Source organism: Takifugu flavidus, chromosome 3, assembly GCF_003711565.1.
Source record: "Takifugu flavidus isolate HTHZ2018 chromosome 3, ASM371156v2, whole genome shotgun sequence".
Classification (NCBI taxonomy): domain Eukaryota; kingdom Metazoa; phylum Chordata; class Actinopteri; order Tetraodontiformes; family Tetraodontidae; genus Takifugu; species Takifugu flavidus.
Window position 1 is genome coordinate 5,255,855 of NC_079522.1, and position 20,457 is coordinate 5,276,311.

At 47.7% G+C, this 20,457-nt stretch overlaps 4 protein-coding genes across 5 annotated transcripts; 2 read left to right on the top strand and 2 right to left on the bottom strand.

The window, feature by feature from the left end:
• Nucleotides 1-479: 479 nt before the first annotated feature.
• si:dkey-183c6.9 (tripartite motif-containing protein 16) lies at nt 480-2,446 on the top strand. The gene has a single exon (XM_057026212.1). It carries the CDS (start codon nt 630-632, stop codon nt 2,079-2,081), a length of 1,452 nt encoding a protein of 483 aa, XP_056882192.1. The 5' UTR covers nt 480-629; the 3' UTR covers nt 2,082-2,446.
• gmpr2 (guanosine monophosphate reductase 2) lies at nt 2,445-5,983 on the bottom strand. 2 transcript variants are annotated; one of them, XM_057026213.1, is made up of 10 exons: nt 5,856-5,983; nt 5,322-5,469; nt 4,979-5,098; nt 4,375-4,458; nt 4,113-4,286; nt 3,946-4,027; nt 3,754-3,860; nt 3,533-3,575; nt 3,306-3,465; nt 2,445-3,227 (listed from the first exon to the last, which is right to left on the bottom strand). In XM_057026213.1, the coding sequence occupies exons 2-10, from the start codon at nt 5,406-5,408 to the stop codon at nt 3,038-3,040; spliced, it is 1,047 nt and encodes a 348-aa protein (XP_056882193.1). In that variant the 5' UTR covers nt 5,409-5,469; nt 5,856-5,983; the 3' UTR covers nt 2,445-3,037. The 2 variants fall into 2 exon arrangements, with proteins under 2 accessions (XP_056882193.1, XP_056882194.1); XM_057026214.1 differs by lacking the exon at nt 5,856-5,983 and adding an exon at nt 5,683-5,832.
• Nucleotides 5,984-6,153: 170 nt separating this feature from the next.
• On the top strand, nt 6,154-7,530 carry nedd8 (NEDD8 ubiquitin like modifier). Its single transcript, XM_057026215.1, has 4 exons — nt 6,154-6,373; nt 6,479-6,526; nt 6,753-6,835; nt 6,904-7,530. Exons 1-4 carry the CDS (start codon nt 6,356-6,358, stop codon nt 7,013-7,015), a joined length of 261 nt encoding a protein of 86 aa, XP_056882195.1. The 5' UTR covers nt 6,154-6,355; the 3' UTR covers nt 7,016-7,530.
• slc7a8a (solute carrier family 7 member 8a) lies at nt 7,531-19,774 on the bottom strand. The gene is made up of 11 exons (XM_057026211.1): nt 19,131-19,774; nt 15,540-15,744; nt 13,579-13,730; nt 12,134-12,259; nt 11,456-11,609; nt 11,044-11,167; nt 10,839-10,942; nt 10,621-10,717; nt 10,383-10,532; nt 10,099-10,276; nt 7,531-9,733 (listed from the first exon to the last, which is right to left on the bottom strand). Exons 1-11 carry the CDS (start codon nt 19,261-19,263, stop codon nt 9,600-9,602), a joined length of 1,557 nt encoding a protein of 518 aa, XP_056882191.1. The 5' UTR covers nt 19,264-19,774; the 3' UTR covers nt 7,531-9,599.
• Between the last annotated feature and the right edge of the window lie 683 nt (nt 19,775-20,457).

Sequence of the window (20,457 nt, forward strand, 5' to 3'; positions counted from 1 at the left end):
CCTGCCGGATTACCCGTTACTGACCCTGCCTGTCTTCGTCTGCCGCCTGCCTGTTCCCCTGTCCCCGACAACCTACCTGCTTTCTGCCCCTGACTACGACTCTGCCTCAGCGTCTCTGGTTCCTGTCGGTTCACCTGGTTTAGACTTCTCCGCCCGGCCCCGCTTCGCCGCTGCTGCTGGTCCACTCCCCGAGCCTGCAACCCATAGACTTTGTGCGGGCCCAGAAGAACGGACTATTTCCTGTGTTTCCTGGTCTGCCGGAGTTCCTGTTTGCCCGTGGGTTAATAAAAGTCATTACTACGGTCCAGCTTTCCAGAGTGCTGCTTTTGGGTCCTAAACTGCACCCGTCACAGCTGATTATTTTTATTTTCGCAGCCTGGTTCCATTATGACCAAACTTATAATAGACTTTATTTCTCTATATGATTTAATAATAACGGATCCTGGGCAACGCCCCTCCCCCAGCAGTATTACAGAGAAATGGAACCGAAAGTAAAGTTACGATGGCCGTTGGCTTCTGTTTTCAGGAAGTCGAAACCTTGTTTAGTCGAGCGATCGCACAGTCAGAAACCTGAAGAGTAGCAAGAAGGATCTGAAAAGCCTCAAACCTGAAGGGTAATTAAAATAACCATGTCTGGCGAACCAAGTAAAGAGCCTGGCGTTATCGTCTGTGACATGTGCGCGGACAACGATCGCAAACCAGCACAGAAGACCTGCATGAAGTGTGAGATCGCCATGTGCGGGGAGCACCTCAAGCCTCATCTCACCACTCCGGTGTTACTACAGACGCATCCTCTGACCGAACCTGTGGCGCTGGGCGCCACCACCAAGTGCCCCCAACATGGTAAACTGCTGGAGTACTACTGCCTGGATGACCTGACCTGTGTCTGCGTCTCCTGCGCCATCGAAGACCAGCACCGTCTGCACAACATGAAGACCTTCTCCACGGCCCGCAAGGAGCTCAAGGAGAAGCTCGTACACGAGCAGCGGGATCTGCTGACCAGAACTGGCGGGAGGGACACGAGTCTGGAAGAGTGGATGAAGGTGGAAACCGAGAAGGTGACGCGCTCCGGCGATCAGCTTGTTGATGCTGTGAAACAACTGCGTGATCTTGCTCTGACCAGTGTCCAGAACTCGGTCTCTGCCCGTATGGTTTCCATCAAAACCAGCATGGGCAGCTTTCAGGCAGCACAGGGCGAGACGGACACCTTCCGGTTCTTGCAGATGTATTCTCAGGTGAACCAGGATGTGGAGAAAGCCAAGGCCGTGGATCTGACACGGGGCTTGGAGCCTGGGGTTAATCGCGACACCCTGGTCCAGCAGGTGAGCCAGTACGGCGTGAAAATGGTGGCGCAAGCTGAGCATTTCTGGAAGTCCCTTGTAGTTCTGGTTGACCCAGAGAAGCAGGCGGAAATCTTTTCTAAAGAACCAACTCAGACCTTTGAACCAAGGATCGCAGGGCCTCGCGTGACACTATCCAGAGACAAAAGGAAAATCTTCTACAGTAAATCCCTGACACAGCAAAATCGAGCTAGCGTGTTTCATATTCAAGACACCGACCCAAAGCTGCGCAGTTCAAAGTTACAAAAATGGGTGTTGAGCCTGTCCGGTGATTATGACTGGACCATCGGATTATGTCGGAGCAACTATGTCGGCAGCAACAACAATGACGCCTTTGGACTCTCCTACATTGATAAAAGACTCAAATGTCTCACAGCAGGACAACGTTGTGATGTCAGCGGTCTAGATAATTTGGTCGGCCAGCAAACCTACGAAGTAATATGGCATCAACCTGATTCTCTGTCCTTCTTCAGTCTGACTGCTCAACAAGAGAGGACAAAAGTGGTGAGCATAGAGCTCGACCCCTCTGACAACGATCTAACACCCTTTGTTTGTTTACACGTGGAAAAATTACAGAGCCAACCAGTCACATACGCAGGGTATTACCAAACTCCACAACAATCCACAAAGAGTTGCACGTGTGGTCAAGTTTATTACTTGGATGACTGTCCAATAAACTGTTCTTGTGGAAAATCTATCAGCGACCAGGGCACCACAGATCTGGTCTGTGAACTTCTGTGAAGCTGCAGTCTTCAGGACAGTTTCGGACCAGAAAGTTAATGCTTTAAAGAACCGACCTTTGGCCCGGCCCAGAATTTAGGGTCTTGCTGTCCTAAGATGACAAGGATGTGTGTCACGGTCCACAGAGGATTCTGAGTGATTACTTTGATACCTAAGTGTAAAATTCCTAACAGGATATTTAGTCTAAATACTGAAGTGTCTTTATCTCCACCTGTTACATATTAAACACCCTTGATTATTGTCTTATTATTGTTCTTACGATGTTTGTCGCCCTCTGATGGCGGATTTTGCTCACTTGTGAAATAATTATACAAGAAATTTATGAAGATTGTGCTGATTCACGAATAAATTCCATTCAAACGCTGGACATGGAATGGCTTTAATTTAACACGGGTGTCAGGAAGATTGAAGTGTGCATTTTATTTTGGCCTTTTTACATCAACATGGCAGTAGAAGGGTCACAGGCCACCGTTTGAAGAGACCGACCTTGAGACTCAAGGCCGATACCAGAGAATCCCACTGAAATATCACTCACATACACTTTGGCCTTTGATGGGGGGGGGGGGGGGGGGGGGCTGCATATGCTGAACATGTCCCCCAGGACTGTACCTTTCAAGTCCATCTATTGGTTCTTGGGGAGTCATAGCAAGGAAAATTTGCCAACAGGCGTTTTAAATTACCTGAAGATAAACATTCAGAATTTCGAATAAAGTGCAAAACCTTCTGATTAATGGAGGGACTGAATTTTAAAAAAAAAGGGAAAATCTCAATGTGCTAATTAGCCACAGCAGCTGCATATATATTTTCATAAATAATTTAAGACTCTTCTCAGTTTAAGAGGAAAACGCGTGGCCTTGGATTGGAATGTAAAGGGAAAAAAAATATTGTTTCGCTTTTTTCTGCTAAGTGCACTGACGACATCAGGGACTCGGTTTCAAAGACACGTCCCCCGATGCTTAACCGTCGTTGCCGTAAACTGTGTTGAGCTGCTGGGTGACCCTGATGAAGGTGGTCCTGCGGCTCAACTCCTTCAGTTTCCCCGCCCCCACGTAGGTGCAGGTGGACCGGACCCCGCCCAGGACGTCCCGTATAGTGACCTCCACCGGGCCTTTGTAGGGGACCTCCACCGTCTTCCCCTCCGACGCTCTGGAGTAAGTAAAAAGCGCACATGGAGGTTAGTCCTGACGGGACGTGAGCGCCCACAGGCAGGAAATGAAGGCTGACCTGTACTCAGCCACGCCCCCCGCGTGCTTCTTCATGGCCGTGTCGGAGCTCATTCCGTAGAACAGCTTGTATTTCTTCCCGTTTTTCTCAATGATCTCTCCCCCGCTCTCCGAGTGGCCGGCGAGCATCCCGCCGAGCATCACGAAATCCGCTCCGGCTCCTGAAACCAGGGCAAAAATAGCAAAAACAAACCCAGGTGCGAGTCTAACGTCAGGTGGGTAACTCACCGAAAGCCTTCGAGACGTCTCCCGGGCAAGTGCAGCCCCCGTCCTGTGTGGGACAAAACAGGGCAACCTGTTACCAGAGCGACTGTTGTCTGTCCAACGCACAACAGGACGTCACCTTGGACGGGCAGCAGAGAGCGGAACCTAGCTTGACTGGGCTAGCGTTTATTCCTCTATTTTTAGGATCAGACTCCTGATTTAGGATTGAAGCGAGAGGGACTCACGGAGATGATGTGGCCGCCCAAGCCGTGGGCTGCGTCGGCACACTCGATCACGGCGCTGAGCTGGGGATACCCGACCCCCGTCTTCTTGCGGGTGGTGCACACGGAGCCTGTGAAACACGTGTAGAAAGAACCATGAGGTGTGTTTCAGAAGACGAGGTGACCTTTGGTTGGCGGCGACGACGCGCCCGTCACCTGGTCCAATGCCGACTTTGATGATGTCGGCCCCGGCCAGAATCAGCTCTTCCACCATCTCTCCCGTCACCACATTTCCTGCCTGACAGAAACGAAGACGGCGGTGAAGGAACGTGGTGATTGCGTCCGAGCTGCGCGTCTCAGCCCCGGCGTGGAAGCGGACTGACCATGATCGTGTGGGAGGGGAACTTCTCTCTGACGTCCTTCACAAAGTGAACAAAGTGCTCGGAGTAGCCGTTGGCCACGTCGACACAGATGTACTGCAGCTCTGGCACCGCCGCCACTATGGCCGAAATCTTCTCGAAGTCGTTTTCGCCGGTGCCTGTGCTGACCGCTACACTCTGGAAAGCGCACATTGAAACCAGAAGGCTCGTGCTGCTAAATACCTAAAGTCAGTGTAGTAAAGGTCAACGTGGAAAAAGAGAGCACCTTCACGCATTCGGGATGCTTCGCCGCAAACGCCGCCCAGTCGTCCACTGAGTAATGCTTGTGGATGGCGGTGAAGAGGGTGAACTACGAGAAAGGAGACAGGAAACACCCGATCAGTGACGTCTGCGTGAATCGCACCCGGTGGCCACTAGGGGGCGGCCATTTTCAACATTCTTATGTAGCCTAAAGCAGGTTTTTCTGCATTCAACTGAAAATGTGCAACAGAATCAGGTAAATAACCTTTCCCAAATATGTGACTGATATGTTAAAACGATCTGAAGCATTTAAAAAATGCATTGGTGTGGTCATTGGCAGACTACCTGGAGAAACTTGCTATGCTACATTTAGTCCCTTTTTATTATTCATTAGCCTGATTAATTTTCTGCTTATACTTCCGTCAAGGCGACCAAATATTTGTCTCATTCATCCAAAAAAAAAATCTACTGACAGATTCTGTGTTTATAGCAGGCTATGAGGCTGGGACTGGTACAGCCAAGCCTCGTAGCCAAGGTCTACACAGATCTCGTCTTCATCAGCAGACTGTTCAAATTAAACTTTCCTTCTCTGGCGTTGGCAGACGCTCCAGAATGAATGCACACTTTACCTGGTGCAAAGCCAGGGCCATCTCAAACGTGCCGACCGTGTCCATGTTTGCGGCGATGATGGGGATCCCGCAGTAACTGCCCTTCGAGTTCCTGAACGAGAAACTCCTCATCAGGTCCACCTGACAATAATAAGAGTTAAACCTACCTTTTAACAGATTATTCACTCAAAAGTGATCGCTTCTATTACTCACACAAACAGAAATGCAAATATTAAATATATTATACTTTCAAATGAGTTGTATATTGCTTATCAACATAAAACGGAATAAGACTGGTGTTTTTAAGGATGCGCGGTGTATTTTGTGTTATCATTAGTAATGTTTAGACATAAAAAGTAGATACCTCGCTCCTAGACTTGAGTGTGCTCCGCTTTGGACGTAAGAGGACATCCTTGAAGTCCAGCTTGATGTCATTTTCAATACGAGGCATTTCGAGACAAATATGTGCAGGAAGATGAACAATAAAACAGAAGTCGCCCCAGAATGTGATGCTGTAAAACAGAGAGAGGATCCATGAAACTATTCCGTTTAACCAGACAGACATTATCCTCGATAAACTAGCACGGTCAGAGATCATGAGGTAATAACACAGATAAACACGAATAAACAAGGAGTTATTACTACAGTGGCGTGCAAGAAGACCACATTACAAAGTAAAAAGCAGTAAAATGCAAACATGACAACTGTGCCACTAGTTACTGTACCTGAGACAAGAAATAACTTGCTCATGCGACGTCAAAATTCAAGGTTAAGCTTATATCCGAATCTAAACATAGCCGTTCTGATTAGCATTGCAAACAGTTTGCTCAAGTATAACGCCCTGACTAGTCGAACGAATTAGTTCACGGCGTAGGTTAAATTTAAAAAAAATGTTTACCTTCGGGAAAGTCTGACTGAATGTGTGCAGCGTTTTTTACTTTTTACGCCTAATGCGCGGGAAGTCTTACAGCGGCGGACACCGGCAAACAGCCGCCTTTGTAGTTCTTTAGGATCTTAAACACGCGGGATACTTGACATTAAAACTACAACACGTTCGAAAATGTTTACGACATGTTGCGCTGATGTCGTGATTTTTTTCCGCACTAGTGAAACTCGTTTTCTAATGTTACTTTTTCTTCGTTTTGCCTTTCTTATTGTGCTGTTATTAAAAAGTCAATATCAGTACCAATTTATCAAACAAAACCTCTGAAAATAATTTGAGAGCGGAACGTTTGATGCGCAAACGAGGCGGTGCGGTTTAGTGGAGGACACAGGAAATATTCTTCCAGGTTGTCGTATTTCTTCCATTGATTGTATGTACAACGTTTTTTCCCTCAAGAAAATAGCATCTGTTCAAACATCCAGTTATTGTGTCAATTAGCTCACACGTAAACAGAGATGTTGATTAAAGTGAAGGTAAGATAAAAGAAGCATAACGATCTTGTTAAAGCGGTATTTAATGGTAAATCAATGTTTCGTAGGGCGTGGATGTTTCTCACAACTTTTTTCTTTCCATCTCAGACGCTCACAGGCAAAGAGATAGAGATCGACATAGAGCCTACAGATAAGGTAATATTTTGTTGACTACTCTATTGTCTAATTGTGAATGTTAACGTGAAAATGCAGCCAGGACTGACATTCTTATCGTTATGTTAATGTTATACATTGAATAGTTTATATTCTCCTGTGTAGCAGTAACTACCTCATTGATGGTCCACGGTAATCTGGGTTAGTGTATTTAACCTCAACCTGAAATTTGCTTGTCTAACATGGCAGATTATGCCTTTCCATCCAGGTGGAGCGGATTAAAGAGAGGGTGGAAGAGAAGGAAGGCATCCCTCCGCAGCAGCAGAGGTTGATCTACAGTGGAAAGCAAATGTAGGCTTTCTTTTCATTTTCCCTTTTGTCTGTTTTTCTGCAGTCTGCTGACTTGTCTTTATTCACAGGAATGATGAGAAAACAGCAGCAGACTATAAGATTCAGGGCGGCTCTGTTCTCCACCTGGTACTGGCTTTGAGAGGAGGACAGGCGCGACGGCACTCCAGGCCAGCACTGTAGCCGTGACCCGGAGGCACGGCCTTGCCTCTGCGATGTTTACAACCGAAGACACGCGGCCGAGTGTTGCCATCTCACTTGACAGTCCTGCTTGTGACAGGACGACTCTTCGCAGTAGCGTTGGATCGAGTTGTGGTCGGAACTTCCCAACAATCAAACCCAGAACCTCTATATGAGGCTTCTTTGGCAGGAGCAGAGGTAATTATTTTATTAAAAAAATTTTTTTTTAAAGTGGCACACCCTTGTGGCTCCTTTAACTGACTACTCACAGCCTCAGCTTTTTCTTGCCAACCTATTTGTCTCTTTGTACTAAATCATTTGCCTCATACTTATTCTTGATATGTCCTCCCATTAAGGTCATTTTGTATGAAATGGTGTTAATTTACATGTTAATTTAAGAGCAATAGCATGTGTGCAGATGTAACCCACTGCATCAAACGTGTTCATTTTCACAAGAATTCACCCGTGGGATGAAAAGATTGTCTGCGAAATAAACACGCCATGCATAACAGACGCAATACTAGTTGTAGTCATATTTTTATTTATATTTCACACTCACCACCAATACGTACGCTTAAATCTTAATGTAAAATAGACACAGTCTTAAGAGGCACATGAGTTAAAACAAGGTCTTGGGGATGGTAAGTAGAGTTTGAGACTTTAGCGTGTACTTGATAATACTTGGTTAGACTACTAGAACATAGAAAACAACACTTCCACACCACTTCAAAGCCTTTTTGGTCTGCATTCAAATGAACATTTCAGTGTTTCAGGAAACATTTAGCTGTGAGGGGAAAAAAAGGTGCAAAAATCAGCTTTTATCCCTCCTGATGAGCAGGATCTAACTTGGCACTTTGCTTCCGCTGCGGTTTACATTGTCTTTCTCTAAACTAAGCATTCAGGGCCTCATTTACAAAGGCAGAAATCTTAAAGAAAAATACAATATGGGTGAATAGGGGGGAAAAAATGAAGTGAGGCCTGAGTTAAAAATGGAAACATTTAGCCAGTGGTATTTATTTAGAGTGACAATAAACACAGTCATAACACCTCGCATATGCTGTTAGTACACAATAACCAAACACGCTTTAAACACATCCAACAACACCCTGTTCACACGACAATTAACAGAACTACACGGTACTGGCCTGTCTAACAACTCTTGATAGGCATGATTAATTAGGTGTCTGCCAAAGCCTACTCTTTCTTTGTGTGTGCGTGTGTGATGCCTCTGAGATCCTGAGGGAATCAAACTAAAAGCACCATGTTTTTTGGAGCAATACTGTCATTTGTATTGCTCAGGCAGTGGATGTAAAGAGAAGGCAGAGGGGTTGCCCTGAGACACTAACAGATTATAGAGACACCAAAGTGTGTGTGATTGTGTGAGCAGCTAATATCTAAAAATAAAAAAACTAGTGTAGATGCAAAACTATGACCTGACAACGGAGATGGGGTTGTTCCTTCAGTCATCTCTCCAGGTGCCCGCACTATATTGCACTAAAATCTACCAAAATCCGTCCGTCTTTATTTGCTTTGATTTCTACCGCCTGGGTCAAAGACGAGGAATCAAAGAAATATAGTTCACAAGCTACCAAAATAACTTTTGCTGTAAAACAGTTTCACACAGGCATTCACATGTGTCGGTGTCGATTTGCACATCAATGCAAACGTGTCTCTCGTCATCTACAGCCACGCGTAGGAGAAATCCTGACTTAGGGATCAGCGATCTCTCTCTCTCCGTGTTAGTCGGAAAACATGGCTCCAATGGCACACGAATATAGAACAGAGCTAAAATTAAGACATTTTTAAAAAGTACTGTGCGCTGTTTATAGATCATACATCAGCTTTTTAGATATTCGCCGGATGAAAGAGTTAAAAATGCCTTAAAAAAGAGGAAAAAAAACAAGATGAACGTGAAGTCAAGTCGAAAACAAAACAACAAATGACTGAAATCAACACGGTAAAGCTAAAATGACACCAAAAGGCGAAAGGAAACAAACAATCATGACAATTCTTACAAAAAAAGAACATTTTGGAATCACGTCATGTTTAAAAGGAAAAAAAAAAACAGTACTCAGTGTATTTCCTGTCTCAAAGTCTAAAACCTGCACTTTGAAGACCAAAATGCAGCTTTGGTGTGTAGAATGGCTGGCAGCAAATTTAGTTTTGGCAGAAAGGAAAACAAGGTTCGCATCACAGGTAATCTTTTGATTGAAATAATAAAAAAAATGCAATTTTACATCATCAGTCCAGGGAGTGTGCAGAGTAGGAATAAAAGGGGGACAAAAGAGAAGATAATAGACAGTTACAGTAGCTGTGTTTGCTTAAGCAGGTATGTAGGAGCTGGAAAGCTCTAGCCTCTCTATATTGCACTTTTGAAGGACCCCTAACTCAAAGGTTTGAGGTCTCTTTACAATAAAGATGCATACAGAAAGTCTTAATAAAAAAATATTCAAAAGGAGATATGTAGGTGTGAGTGTTTATCGCCAAATCTACATGTTTCTCATGTTTTGTGAGCACCCACACACGTGTCTGCATTGCTCTGTTTATATCTGGGCAGGTGGGCAATTAAAAACAAGCTCTAAGCCACTTATTTGTGGTTCTCTTCATCCTCTTTGGAGAGGGGAGACTTGACCTCCTTCATCTCCTCCGCCTCCTCCTCGCCTTTGTCTTCAGCCGGGTAAACCACCATACAGAACTTCTGGCCAAAGAGCGACATCTTATCTGCACATCAGGACAGAAAAGTTTAGGATCTGGATTTTTTTTAAATGGCTTTCTGCAGGCTCCGGGGCAACAGGGGGCAGTATATCGAAAGTTGCACTGTTGTAATTAAAAAAAATTGGGGGAAAAGCCATTAGGGAGTGTAGATACATCACCAAAATTCTCTTCATTGGTCTATTTCATTGAAACCTGTTCATAAATTTTGGAGTTATTTGGCCAAAAGACAGACAAACAAACCGATGCCGGCCGTCACATTAGGTAATTAGATGGAAATCCAATGTAAAGTAAATAAAAACAGTGAGAGAAAAAGCCACAACCAATGTCTCTCTTTTACTCAAGTTCTTGAAGGTGACGGTAAATTAACTTACCAACGAATGCATCGAAGCACTGCGGCTTATTGTCCCAGTAGACCCCCAGGAAGTAGACGGGGACGCCAGTCAGCATGATGGCCAGGCCGATCCCGCACACCACGGGCTCAGAGTACAGGGAGAAGATGAGCAGGAAGGCCCAGAAGATGAGGTAAATCACGGGCCAGATAAGGCTAATCTGAAACATGAATCATAGCAATGACACAAATGTAAACAGGACATTCAAAAACTATAAAATAGGTGCAAAGGCAAATATCCCTCTTAAATGTGCTGCACATGAGCACCTTGATTGGTCGAATCATGTCGGGCTGTTTAATGCGCAGGACAATCTGCCCGGCAACAGTGACCCCGTAGAACAAGTAGTTGATGAAGCCCACGTAGTTGATGAGCGTGTACATGTCGCTGGTGCAGAGCATGAGCAGCGTGGACAGGCACTGCAGAGGAACAGGTGGGGAGGCAACGGTCAGTGACAGGAAGTCACAGTTCCTCCGATTTGGAGTTACTATGGAGATGATGACTCACTGTGAAGAGCAACGCGGGGATGGGAGTGCAGCGTTGAAGGTGGATCATGGCCAGGAGCCTGGGAAGGTGACCCTCTCGGGCTCCAGCAAAGAACAATCTACGAGCGATGACATCACAGATGTGCTTTAGAGATCTCTCCGTTGAGAACGAAACGAGTGGGAACTGGCTTCCGACCATTTAATAACGCACAGATAGACGTTTAATTTGATCTGACTAACCGTGAGGAGGTGAAGAGGGAACCATTGACGCCCCCGAAGGTGGACAGAGCCACTGAGATGGGCATGATCCATGACATCACACCCAGCAGCTTCTCTCCAAATGTCTGAGGAAGGAGATGTGTTTAGTACGGGCGCAAGCAGATGCACTGCGAAACATGGCCGCTAGAGGGAGCCCTTCCGCGGTAATGAGGCTCCAGCCACTCACCACGGCGACGGCATTGGAGGCCAGCAGCTCCTGGGGACTCATGGCCGTGACATAGGCGATGTTGGCGAAGACATAGACGAAGGTCACCAGGGGGACGGAGATGAAGATGGCGCGAGGGAGGTTCCTGGACAGGGCAAAACAAGAGCATGAGGTAGGGCTTCAAGACAGGAAATTAAGTTTTTAAGTTGAACTTAGGAGAGGGGTTTCAAGCGGGCAGCAAGATTATTGAAAAGAACATTGAGCCGGATATAGAGATATTACTTATTCATCAGACATAGGATTAAACTGGGAAACTAGTATGGTATGTAAGGGATAAGTGCTGAAATAGCTGTGCCATTAAGTACTCTGGGGAAGCTTACTTCACAACCACGTAAACACTCTTTTAGTTTAAAGAAAAAAGAACATGTTTTACACGTATGGGTCCACCAGCTCCTCTGTGACGTAGTTGAGGAAGTTCCAGCCTCCATAAGCAAAGGAGCCCTGTAGGAACGCCAGTGCTATCAGGCCCACATCATAGTCCTGGAAAGGCTCGAAGGCATTGGCTGGCTCCAACCAATAGTATTCTCCTACAGGTAGGGGAAATCACGCAGGTTCATTACTGTTCATTATTAGGTTTTGTGTAAAGAATTTCCATGGCAACGGTGAAGAAGTTGTCCTATAATTCAATAAGTAGCAAATGTTACATTTATTTTAAAAAGTAGTCCCCTTTAAATTCCACATGATCCCAGGGCCTCTAGTTTCTACTTTCCCATTAAAATCTCCCCCTCCCCACCCCCTACTCTGGGGTAGTTCTATTCAGCTAGAATTATTACTACCCTTGCTTTCTGCAGCCCTCACATATGACCAAAATTCTCCCAGCCGTAGTCGCCGAGCGCTTTTATCCCGTTTCATTTGTCTCCAAATACTCAAAATCCCTGTCCTGTTGTTCCAGGGGCCTGCTCTCCGTGGCCCCTGTAATAACTGGCCCTCTGCCGTGTTGTGACAGTGAACCCAGGGAGGCGTGCAGATATTAGCTCTGAGAGCACCCCTGCGACTCGCCGACCCCTCTGGCGCCCTCCCGATACGTCCCCGGTGACCTTGGCGAGCTTACCCTTGCAGATCTGGACGATGCCCATGATGATGATGAGGGCCAGCGCCAGGAGCTTGCCAGCGGTGAAGATGTCCTGCACCCTGGTGGCCCATCTCACGCTGGAACAGTTCACCCACGTGAGCAGCACTAAACACACCAACGTAGAGTATTTGGGCAGAGAATCAGCGCTTTCTGTGCAACCTCAAACCCATGTTGACACATATGTGCACGTGTACGATTTGTTTGGAGGGAAACTCGCCCACCAGATTAACTTGGGCCTGATCTGACGTGGATGATAATGGATTGGGTCTGTGCTGCGGGCCATCGGGTTCAGGCCATTAGGGTGCCATTAAATAATAACCACGCTCGACTCTGGGGGATTAAGTTCACCAAGCTGAGTAACTCTGAGTCAGACCGCCACCGCAGGGATTGAGGCGATGCAGATGAACAGGGAGAGAAGCTTGGTTCCAGGTTAACCTCAGAGGGAAGTTTTAGGATGGTGAATGAGCTAAAAAGTCACTTTATGAGTGTCGAGAACTGTAAAAAAAGAAAGGGGAAGCCCCAGAGTGACGATAAACAGGAAATAAATGACTGCAGGTGCACAGGACTTTTTGACTTTTAGTCTTTCAAGTCGGAGTTGAAAGTAAAACAACGATACGACCTCATCACCCCCCCCCCTGCGGATCACCAGCAGAAAGGTCCCCCCCCTTCCTTTGTGCCTGGTCCTGCTCGGGGCTTCTTGCTGTTAAAATGGAGTTTTGCTCATTTGGGGCACATGTTCTTTTCATAAAGTGCCCTGAGACCTGATGGGGTTCACCACGAGGCATTCAGGTGGATCTCGAAACAAACACGCTGATGACGCCGGCGCTCAGCCGACAAACTCGAGGGAAACCGGGGCCAGATCAACAAGTTCTTTGTCGTTCTGCTGAAGGTTGCACAACGTTACCTGTTGAGTCGTGCCGACCGATGGCAAAGGCGGCGATTTATTGCAACAGTGTGAGGAAAACCTGCGGTAGGTTCGGGCGTCAAATAAAACCCTTGTTGCAGGGAGGATTGTTTGACAGACGTGAAAGATGTTATTCGTGCTCTGGTGCGAATTCCATCTGTCTCCCTGTCTGAAGCCCGTCTGCAGTATTTTGCCGTCGCGCGCGAACTTTATCGACGGACGTTTTACGTCTTTCCTCCCACGATGGATGATAAGAGGTGCAAAGATGTGATCTTGTTTGCCGACGCCTGAACTTGAGTTTCTCAAGTTCAAGTTCAGTCCTCCTCCGGTTTCAGCTACTTTGACATTCATCCCGAGGCTACAACAGCTTTTGTTGACTTGAAAGTGTTGACAAAAAAAGTTCAGCATGTCAACATTAAGACATGTCTCTACACGCAGACATCCGAAATAGTCCTTGTGTTCCATAATTCATAAAGTTTCTCTCCATAATACAAGCAGAAGGGGAGAAAAGGACACTTACACAAGCAGACGCCGGCCAGCAGACGAAGGCCGCTCTCTGGGGGGAAGCAGGTGGGGAATAGGGGCTGGAGGACGTAGTTGGAAAAGGTCAGGGCGATCACGGCCTGATTGGTCGGGTATATCACCAGCACAGCGATCCACAGACGCAGGAACCTAAAAAAGAGAAGCGGGGGGGTGGCAGGTTAGAAACCTAGACGCATGTGAGACGCAGCGGGGCTTCAACAGGAACAGGAGGATGTGTACGACAAAGGTACATACAGTACATCCTTCCATTTATACGTTCAAAGCAGGTTATTTCTGGGCAAATATAAACTTTCCATGTACTAAAATGCCGTCCTTCTCAGGCGGGGATGAAAGAATTCAACCACAAACACAAGTGGAAAAGTCCCTTTCTGGCCGCCACTAAGTTCAATGGTGGTGGGCGTTGTTTGAGTTGTAAAGCCGTTAAATCAAGACTTTGAAGAGGTGGAAGACATGAGTAACGCTCTGACACCACAACTTTCAAAGGTTATGGTGGAGAAACATCATGATGCAAGAAGGTAGAACATTGCAGACATGTGAGGACATCTTAAGGAGGAGCAGGTCTACCTCATGGTATAGTGTACCACCACACTGAATGTGCTAATGCTAGCGAATGCTGTCACATTTAGGAGGAACTATGACATATATCTCAGTGGATTGCATAATTTTGGTAGATACATATGGTGTATTAATACAGCGTTATATACAATAAGTGTAATCTTTCACCACCTCTTTCCTTCTGTCAACACGCACATCCCAAATTTAGCATGTGCTGTTCAAACAGTCGTCCGCCAAACAGGAGCGGGAAAACGCCCTTGAAGAGGTTTATTTGTCGAACCAGAGGGCACGGGGGGAACCGCTGGGCCCCGACACATCAAACTGAGCATTTGAAGCTCATTGATGTGTATTGATAGACACCGCACCAAAGGGACGAGAACAATCCGGGGCTGTTTTGTCTGCGCAAATTCCTTCCCAAAAAAATACCCCGATATGGATCCTTGCGTAAACAGTGCTCTGTTCTGTGTTTCCAGTCCATGCAAAGTGCACAGTGTGAGTAAACATCCACGCTAACAAACAACATTGTGTTGCTAGGAATTTAAGCTAGCGTGCTTCCCATGGCATACGCCAACACCTTGAAGGCCTTTTGGGAAACGTGGAGGAAAACCTGACCTGGAAATGATTTGTTAGTCGGGATGTGGCGTATAGAACCCCCCCACTTCTGGTTGGTACATCCCTACGTCCGCTGAATGAATTTCATCCTTGGGCGGATGGGCAATCCCGATTAAATAATGATTAAATAACAGATGGGTGGTGACAGAGTTCTCTTATGCATCGAGCCCACCTGATGCGGACTGTCCCAGCAGTGTCAACACACACCAAGGCCCCCGATGCACCGTAAACTCACTGATACTTGCAGGTCACGTACGATTACTCTCAACTCTTCCATAAATCACAACAAAATTGACCCACTATTGCAACTATTGTACACACCGAAAAACCTTCATGAACAGTAAATAAAACACGGACAGAAGACCCACAAGTCCTCGGGACCCAGCCCACGAACGCCCCACAATATAATGAATACATGTCTCCATCTTCTTAATAATTGTATAACTGTGTAAATATATGTTTAAGTGACTTCATTTAAGTGAGTTAAGCGACACACTCGGCCCTACAGTTTACTTTAGTCATTATCTTTACTGTAAAAATGCAAATCAAACCACAAAAAAAGAAAAGAAAAAGCCAACATTCCACTGGTACGGGGTTAAAAATCACCTGATTAAGCCGATTAAAATGATCCACGATGAAGGGGTCTTTACATGTACGCTAAAATAAATCCACGTTTAAATAACTGGAATAGTTTCGCAGCCCCTTTCCTGTACAAAGGTGGGTATTTTCGCACCTGCTGTGGGTTTATGAAAGAGTCTCATGTTCGCTCACCCTGCCAACCCTCCAAAAATGTCCTTGACATAGGAGTAGTCGCCCCCGGACTTGGGGATAGTGACGCCAAGCTCCGCGTAGCACAAGGCCCCGATGGCCGTGATGACGCCCGTGATGATCCAGACCACCAGCGCCACGCCCACCGAGCTGGCGTTCTCCAGGACCCCCTTCGGACTGACGAAGATACCTGAACCGATGATGTTACCTGTGGGATTAAAGCAGAGGTTGCTGTCAAGCCAAATATGCTTCCCACCGCACTTCTGTTTGCTTGTTTTATGACTTTTGGGAACGTAAAAGTCCTTGATTGCCTCAAAGCCTTATTAGCCGTGCTAATATTGTGTTCAACCCCATAAAAAAAACTTGTCAAATTTTTCAAAGCTGAAATTGCAAAAGAATGAGCCTGTACATGCTCTGGAGTCTAATAAAGACATGAATCAGTTTATAGTCAGCATAAAACCTGTTCACTGAACTTTCCCCTGAGTAAAACCATAACCGCTACGGTTAGAGGAACGAGCGCGCGCTAGCGAGCACATGCCGGAGAGTCATACACGCAGGGAAGCTGTAATCTGCTGACTGGCCGTCGAGGAAATGAACCAAAAACGAGAGAGGGGTGAAAGAGTGCAAAGAGTGGGGGGGGGGGGTGATTCCTTGACAAGTCGGATAAGCATCACGATGCCAGGCAGCGTGCACGGTGGAGCGGAGGAAGTGGGAGACTGGGATCCGACATTCAGGAGAGACCCATCCTGCAACTGCTGTGTGATAAAAGCCAGGTCAGAGGTCAGGGGCCACGGCTGATGGGGCGGGCTGTTCCCACCCGTCAGATGATACAGAGCAAATAAATGTGTCGTTAAAGGGATAAAGGTTGAAGGGTTGGAGAATGTGATGGAACAGTTCAGTACAAAAGTCAAAAGTATCTCGTGGCTGTCACACCCCCCCCAGTGCTACTACTAACATCCTATGGGGACGAGCGGGTTCTGAATGAGCGGGAGCCCGACTGGAGTCCCGTACATCAGATTAGCTCGCGAGTCGCGGCGAAAAGCAAATCTGCGAGTCGCGGCGAAAAGCAAATCTGAGCAAAAATCCGAACGTAAGTCAAACCACGCGCCACAGCGACGGGCCTTAGCGCTTAGCCCAGTTAGCCCCTTAGCTAATGGGCGAGGACGGCGGCTCTTATGTAAGCCCAGCTGCAGGTGAAAGGTGAGGAAAAACAGACAAACGAACGTTTATGGTGACAACTTTACTGCAGCAGATGAACTTCATCTTTGCCCGACCTTTGACCCCACGGCAGCCATGTGCTGACTCAGCACTTTCCTCTCCTAAAGCTGCAATTTAAAGTCGGCGCAAACCAAGGATTTGAAGCAGGGAGGGGACTTGCAAGTTGCGGGTCGGCGACGGGGGCCGAGCACGAGACGCGCTGACTCGTGCGGAATCTCTTCGGATTTCCTGCTCCCGTCGGCGATCCTGCACCCCGAGGAACGCGAGGTTCGGGCAAAGCGGCTCTCTCTGGAACTGGAACTGAAATCCGGCCAATGGCCTCGCTTCCTGGCTCCTTGGATATTTGGACACCCTTTGTTGTCGCGTAGTTGTTTCACAGAGGAAGAGGCTTGGTCCCGTGCATGCTCTGCGAGCACTTTTCAGTTCCTCTTAGGCATTGTTTCATGTCAGCAATGCGGCAGAATTTGTTTAGATCAGCTCTGGATTGTGTCTCTGATCCGTCTGCGTTTTTTTCCCCTCCCCAATAAGAAATCCTCCTAAGAAAAACAGCCAAAATATGAATTTTAGATGAATTTCAGCCACTTTATATCTCTGGGGTCCACTTATATCACTGCTCAAGCAGCCACCAAGCTGACGCAACCTTCTGCTGCCAGATCTCTCGCTCACGCACACACACATGCACCCACACACATGCGCGCACAAACATGCGCGAATATACACGGTAAGGCCATAAATGTGTGTTATCTGATTACCCTGGTAAACATTTGTGGAAGCGCTGACGTTGGTAAAACGGCAGGAGGGGGGGGGGGGGGTCTCGGCCCTGCTGCTGCTGCCAAGCGATGGATTAAACGCGCAGGTGCATAAATAATAAGAACAAATCACAGGTTTAAATGTGATTATTGCAAACGTCCCACACGCCAGAGTTCGGCTCAGACGTGGCTAAGCTAATAAAACACCATTACCGGGGCGGCGCACCCCTGCAAGCGGCCAGAAGTTCAGTTTCTAATCCCAATTCCTGGCATCTTAACTGGCCACTGAATAGGTCATAAAACGGAATCTTTTCAGTCTCGTGCGCTCAGCGCCCCCACCCCCAACTTTTCTTTCTTTTCCTTTCTGGGAAACCCAGCAGGGGCATGTTCGCAGTGAGGATCAGACGAGTCACCTGCAGCTCGCGCCCTGCGCACATGTGACAAACAGGGGGGAGCCGAGCGCGTCGAGACGGAGCCCTTCGAAGAGGGCGTGAGTCGATTCGTGCGTGGAGGGGGGAGATAAAGTGATCGAGATCTGCAGAACACAGATAATCGGGCTCTGCCACAATCGACCCAGAACCGGATGGATGTCCTTAAAAGGGGGGTCAGAAGTGGTTCTGAAACGGCCTCGCTCGTCATCTGTCTCTCGGGATCGTGCGCACTCTCCGCTCCTGCCGTCGCCGTGGTAACAAACCGCGTCATCCTTGCGCCCCCCCCCCCCCCCGTCAAGGTCAAGGCGGCCAACCGGCCTGACTTCCCGTGCGTTTGCTTCGAGCGAGCAGCCCCCCTGATGGGTTCATCTGTGCCCGTGCGTGCGCGGCATGGGGAGCGGCCACTCTCGGCGCCACCTGCGCGCCCCCGCCGCATGCGTTACTCTGATTCTCAGCCAAGATTCCATCGATCTGGTTCAGAACCCCTTATTTCTTTGCAGCCACTTGTCTGATCTCATCATTTCCACGATTAGATGTGAGCTCCGTCACAGCTGAGTCAGATTGGAAGCAAAAATACTTTGGGGGGGATTTTCTACTAATGCTGAGTCAAGATTTACCTCCTTCAACCTTCTTTCACCTTTCTTAGGAATGATTAACGTTCCTTCATTAAGCAATGAAGCATCCCATAATAAGAAATGCTTCGTTGCAGGACAGCAGCATTTAATATTCTCATATTTATAGTAGAATAAGAAAAAAAAGTAGAATAAACTTTTCTTGGCTTGGAAAAATGACTTAGAATAAATCAAATCCGACTCTTAGGCCAAAGTAAAAAGCCCGTTTGGTTTGTTGGGGGGTCAGAGACACTAATCAAGCTCTCACCCCGTCAACTTTGCGTGTGAGCAGAACCTTATCAGCAATCACAGGTTCGGTGGCGATATCCTCGGTGATGTGACTGGTCGCGATATCGCCGCTCCGCGCTCACATCAGTGCCGCGCGTGGATGTTTATTCACCTCCGTCCGCGCTATCTAATCCGAGAACATCCACCAGTAAAGTTACTCTAAGATCGGCGGAATCGGATCCCCGTCTCATCTCAGTGAAAAAACACGTGACAGCGCACGGTCCGAGACGCGTGCGCGCGTCCCCCAGCACGTGGAAGCACCGGCCGGTGGATTTCGTGGCTTTTTTGCGCACTCACCGACGATGATGCCGCAGGCGCTCACCAGCCCGATCTCCTTCTTGAGCGCCACGTTGCTCCCGGACTGTTTCCCGTCGGCAGCATCCTTGGAGGAGCCCGCCGTGCTGCTTCGCTGCCTCGCACCGTCCGTCATGTTTTTTCCCCCCCACTCGATCCTTCCGCTCTCGACGGCACCTGATGCCTCTGTGCGCGCCGCCCGCACTTATCTGAGGAGGCGACTTGATTGCTGCGCACTCAGCAACCTTTAACAGCGGCCGTTATCACAAAATAGACCGGAATAATAAAAGAAAGAGATCGTAAAGTCAATGCGCCGTTGGGTTCCTGCGTGACTTCCGGCTGCCAGGTTATTTTTTTAGGGGGGGTAAAGCAGGTTGCGCTCTGTGGAAAAGCGATTTAAATCCAGTTGTCGAGCATAAGGTGCGTATTCCGAATCCTTCCTGAAGAGAGGTAAGAGGAGAACAACAGTCCTGTTGTTGCTGTCGTCACTGTTTCCTCGAAAAAGCCGCGATTAGAGGCAACAACATCCTCTCCCCGGGCTGAAAAGGCACCTCAGCGGCTCGGTCCGACCCATCAAACTTTGTTTTCTGGAGCGGGCGCATCTTGGTAAATATACACGGTGTCCTACACGCACGAGCAGCAGCGCCGGCCCCTTTTCCAGCCCCCGTCATCCACCGCTTGTTTGGTCGCTCCCGAAGACCCTCCCATTATTAGCTGTGTTTCCAAACTCAGAATTTAAAAACAGCCATTTAAAAGGTGGCAGATCCTTTGTCTCCTCACTGCAGCCCCCCCCCCCCCTTCTTTTAAATCATTCAAGATGCAGCAGAGGTCTAAATTTAGCCCGTATGGCGACGGTGACGCTCCCCTCCACCCCTGCAGACTCCTGTGTGTCGCCAACCAGGTTCTTGCAACCAGGAAGTTGCTTCAGTGGCTTCTGCACCATCTACCCCCCCCCCCCCCCCCCCCCGCATCTCACTTACCTGTTTCTTTTTCTCTGAAAGTGACATATTTGCAGCTAAAAACCACTTCCTAGCAGCACGCAGCAGCTATAAAAAGCCAACAGAAACGCGCTGATCACCAAATCTACAGGTGACTAACGCCTGCTAAAGATGCTTATGGCGTATCACTGATGTTTAGTTCCACACGTAAGCGTTTATTTGCCCGTTAACTGTTGATAAAGGCTGCTGAAGAGAGAGATGTGTCATTTTTGGAGCGGCGTGATAAATGGTAAAAAATCAAAAAGCTGTCGGCTGACGGAGGCGTCATCTCCGGCCTCGACCCCAAGTCAGTCTCGCCCTAAGGAGGATGCTAGCTTAACTAGCAACCCACT

Coding starts and splice junctions, on each gene's coding strand:
- si:dkey-183c6.9 (XM_057026212.1), top strand. CDS start 630: ATGTCTGGCGAACCAAGTAAAGAGCCTGGCGTTATCGTCTGTGACATG.
- gmpr2 (XM_057026213.1), bottom strand. CDS start 5,408: ATGCCTCGTATTGAAAATGACATCAAGCTGGACTTCAAGGATGTCCTC. Junction 5,099..5,321: donor CACTCAAGTCTAGGAGCGAG/GTATCTACTTTT, acceptor TATTATTGTCAG/GTGGACCTGATGAGGAGTTT. Junction 4,028..4,112: donor TCCCCTCCCACACGATCATG/GTCAGTCCGCTT, acceptor CGTTTCTGTCAG/GCAGGAAATGTGGTGACGGG.
- nedd8 (XM_057026215.1), top strand. Junction 6,527..6,752: donor ACATAGAGCCTACAGATAAG/GTAATATTTTGT, acceptor CTTTCCATCCAG/GTGGAGCGGATTAAAGAGAG. Junction 6,836..6,903: donor ATCTACAGTGGAAAGCAAAT/GTAGGCTTTCTT, acceptor CTTTATTCACAG/GAATGATGAGAAAACAGCAG.
- slc7a8a (XM_057026211.1), bottom strand. CDS start 19,263: ATGACGGACGGTGCGAGGCAGCGAAGCAGCACGGCGGGCTCCTCCAAG. Junction 11,610..12,133: donor CATCGTCCAGATCTGCAAGG/GTAAGCTCGCCA, acceptor CCCTACCTGTAG/GAGAATACTATTGGTTGGAG. Junction 9,734..10,098: donor GTGCTTCGATGCATTCGTTG/GTAAGTTAATTT, acceptor CCTGATGTGCAG/ATAAGATGTCGCTCTTTGGC.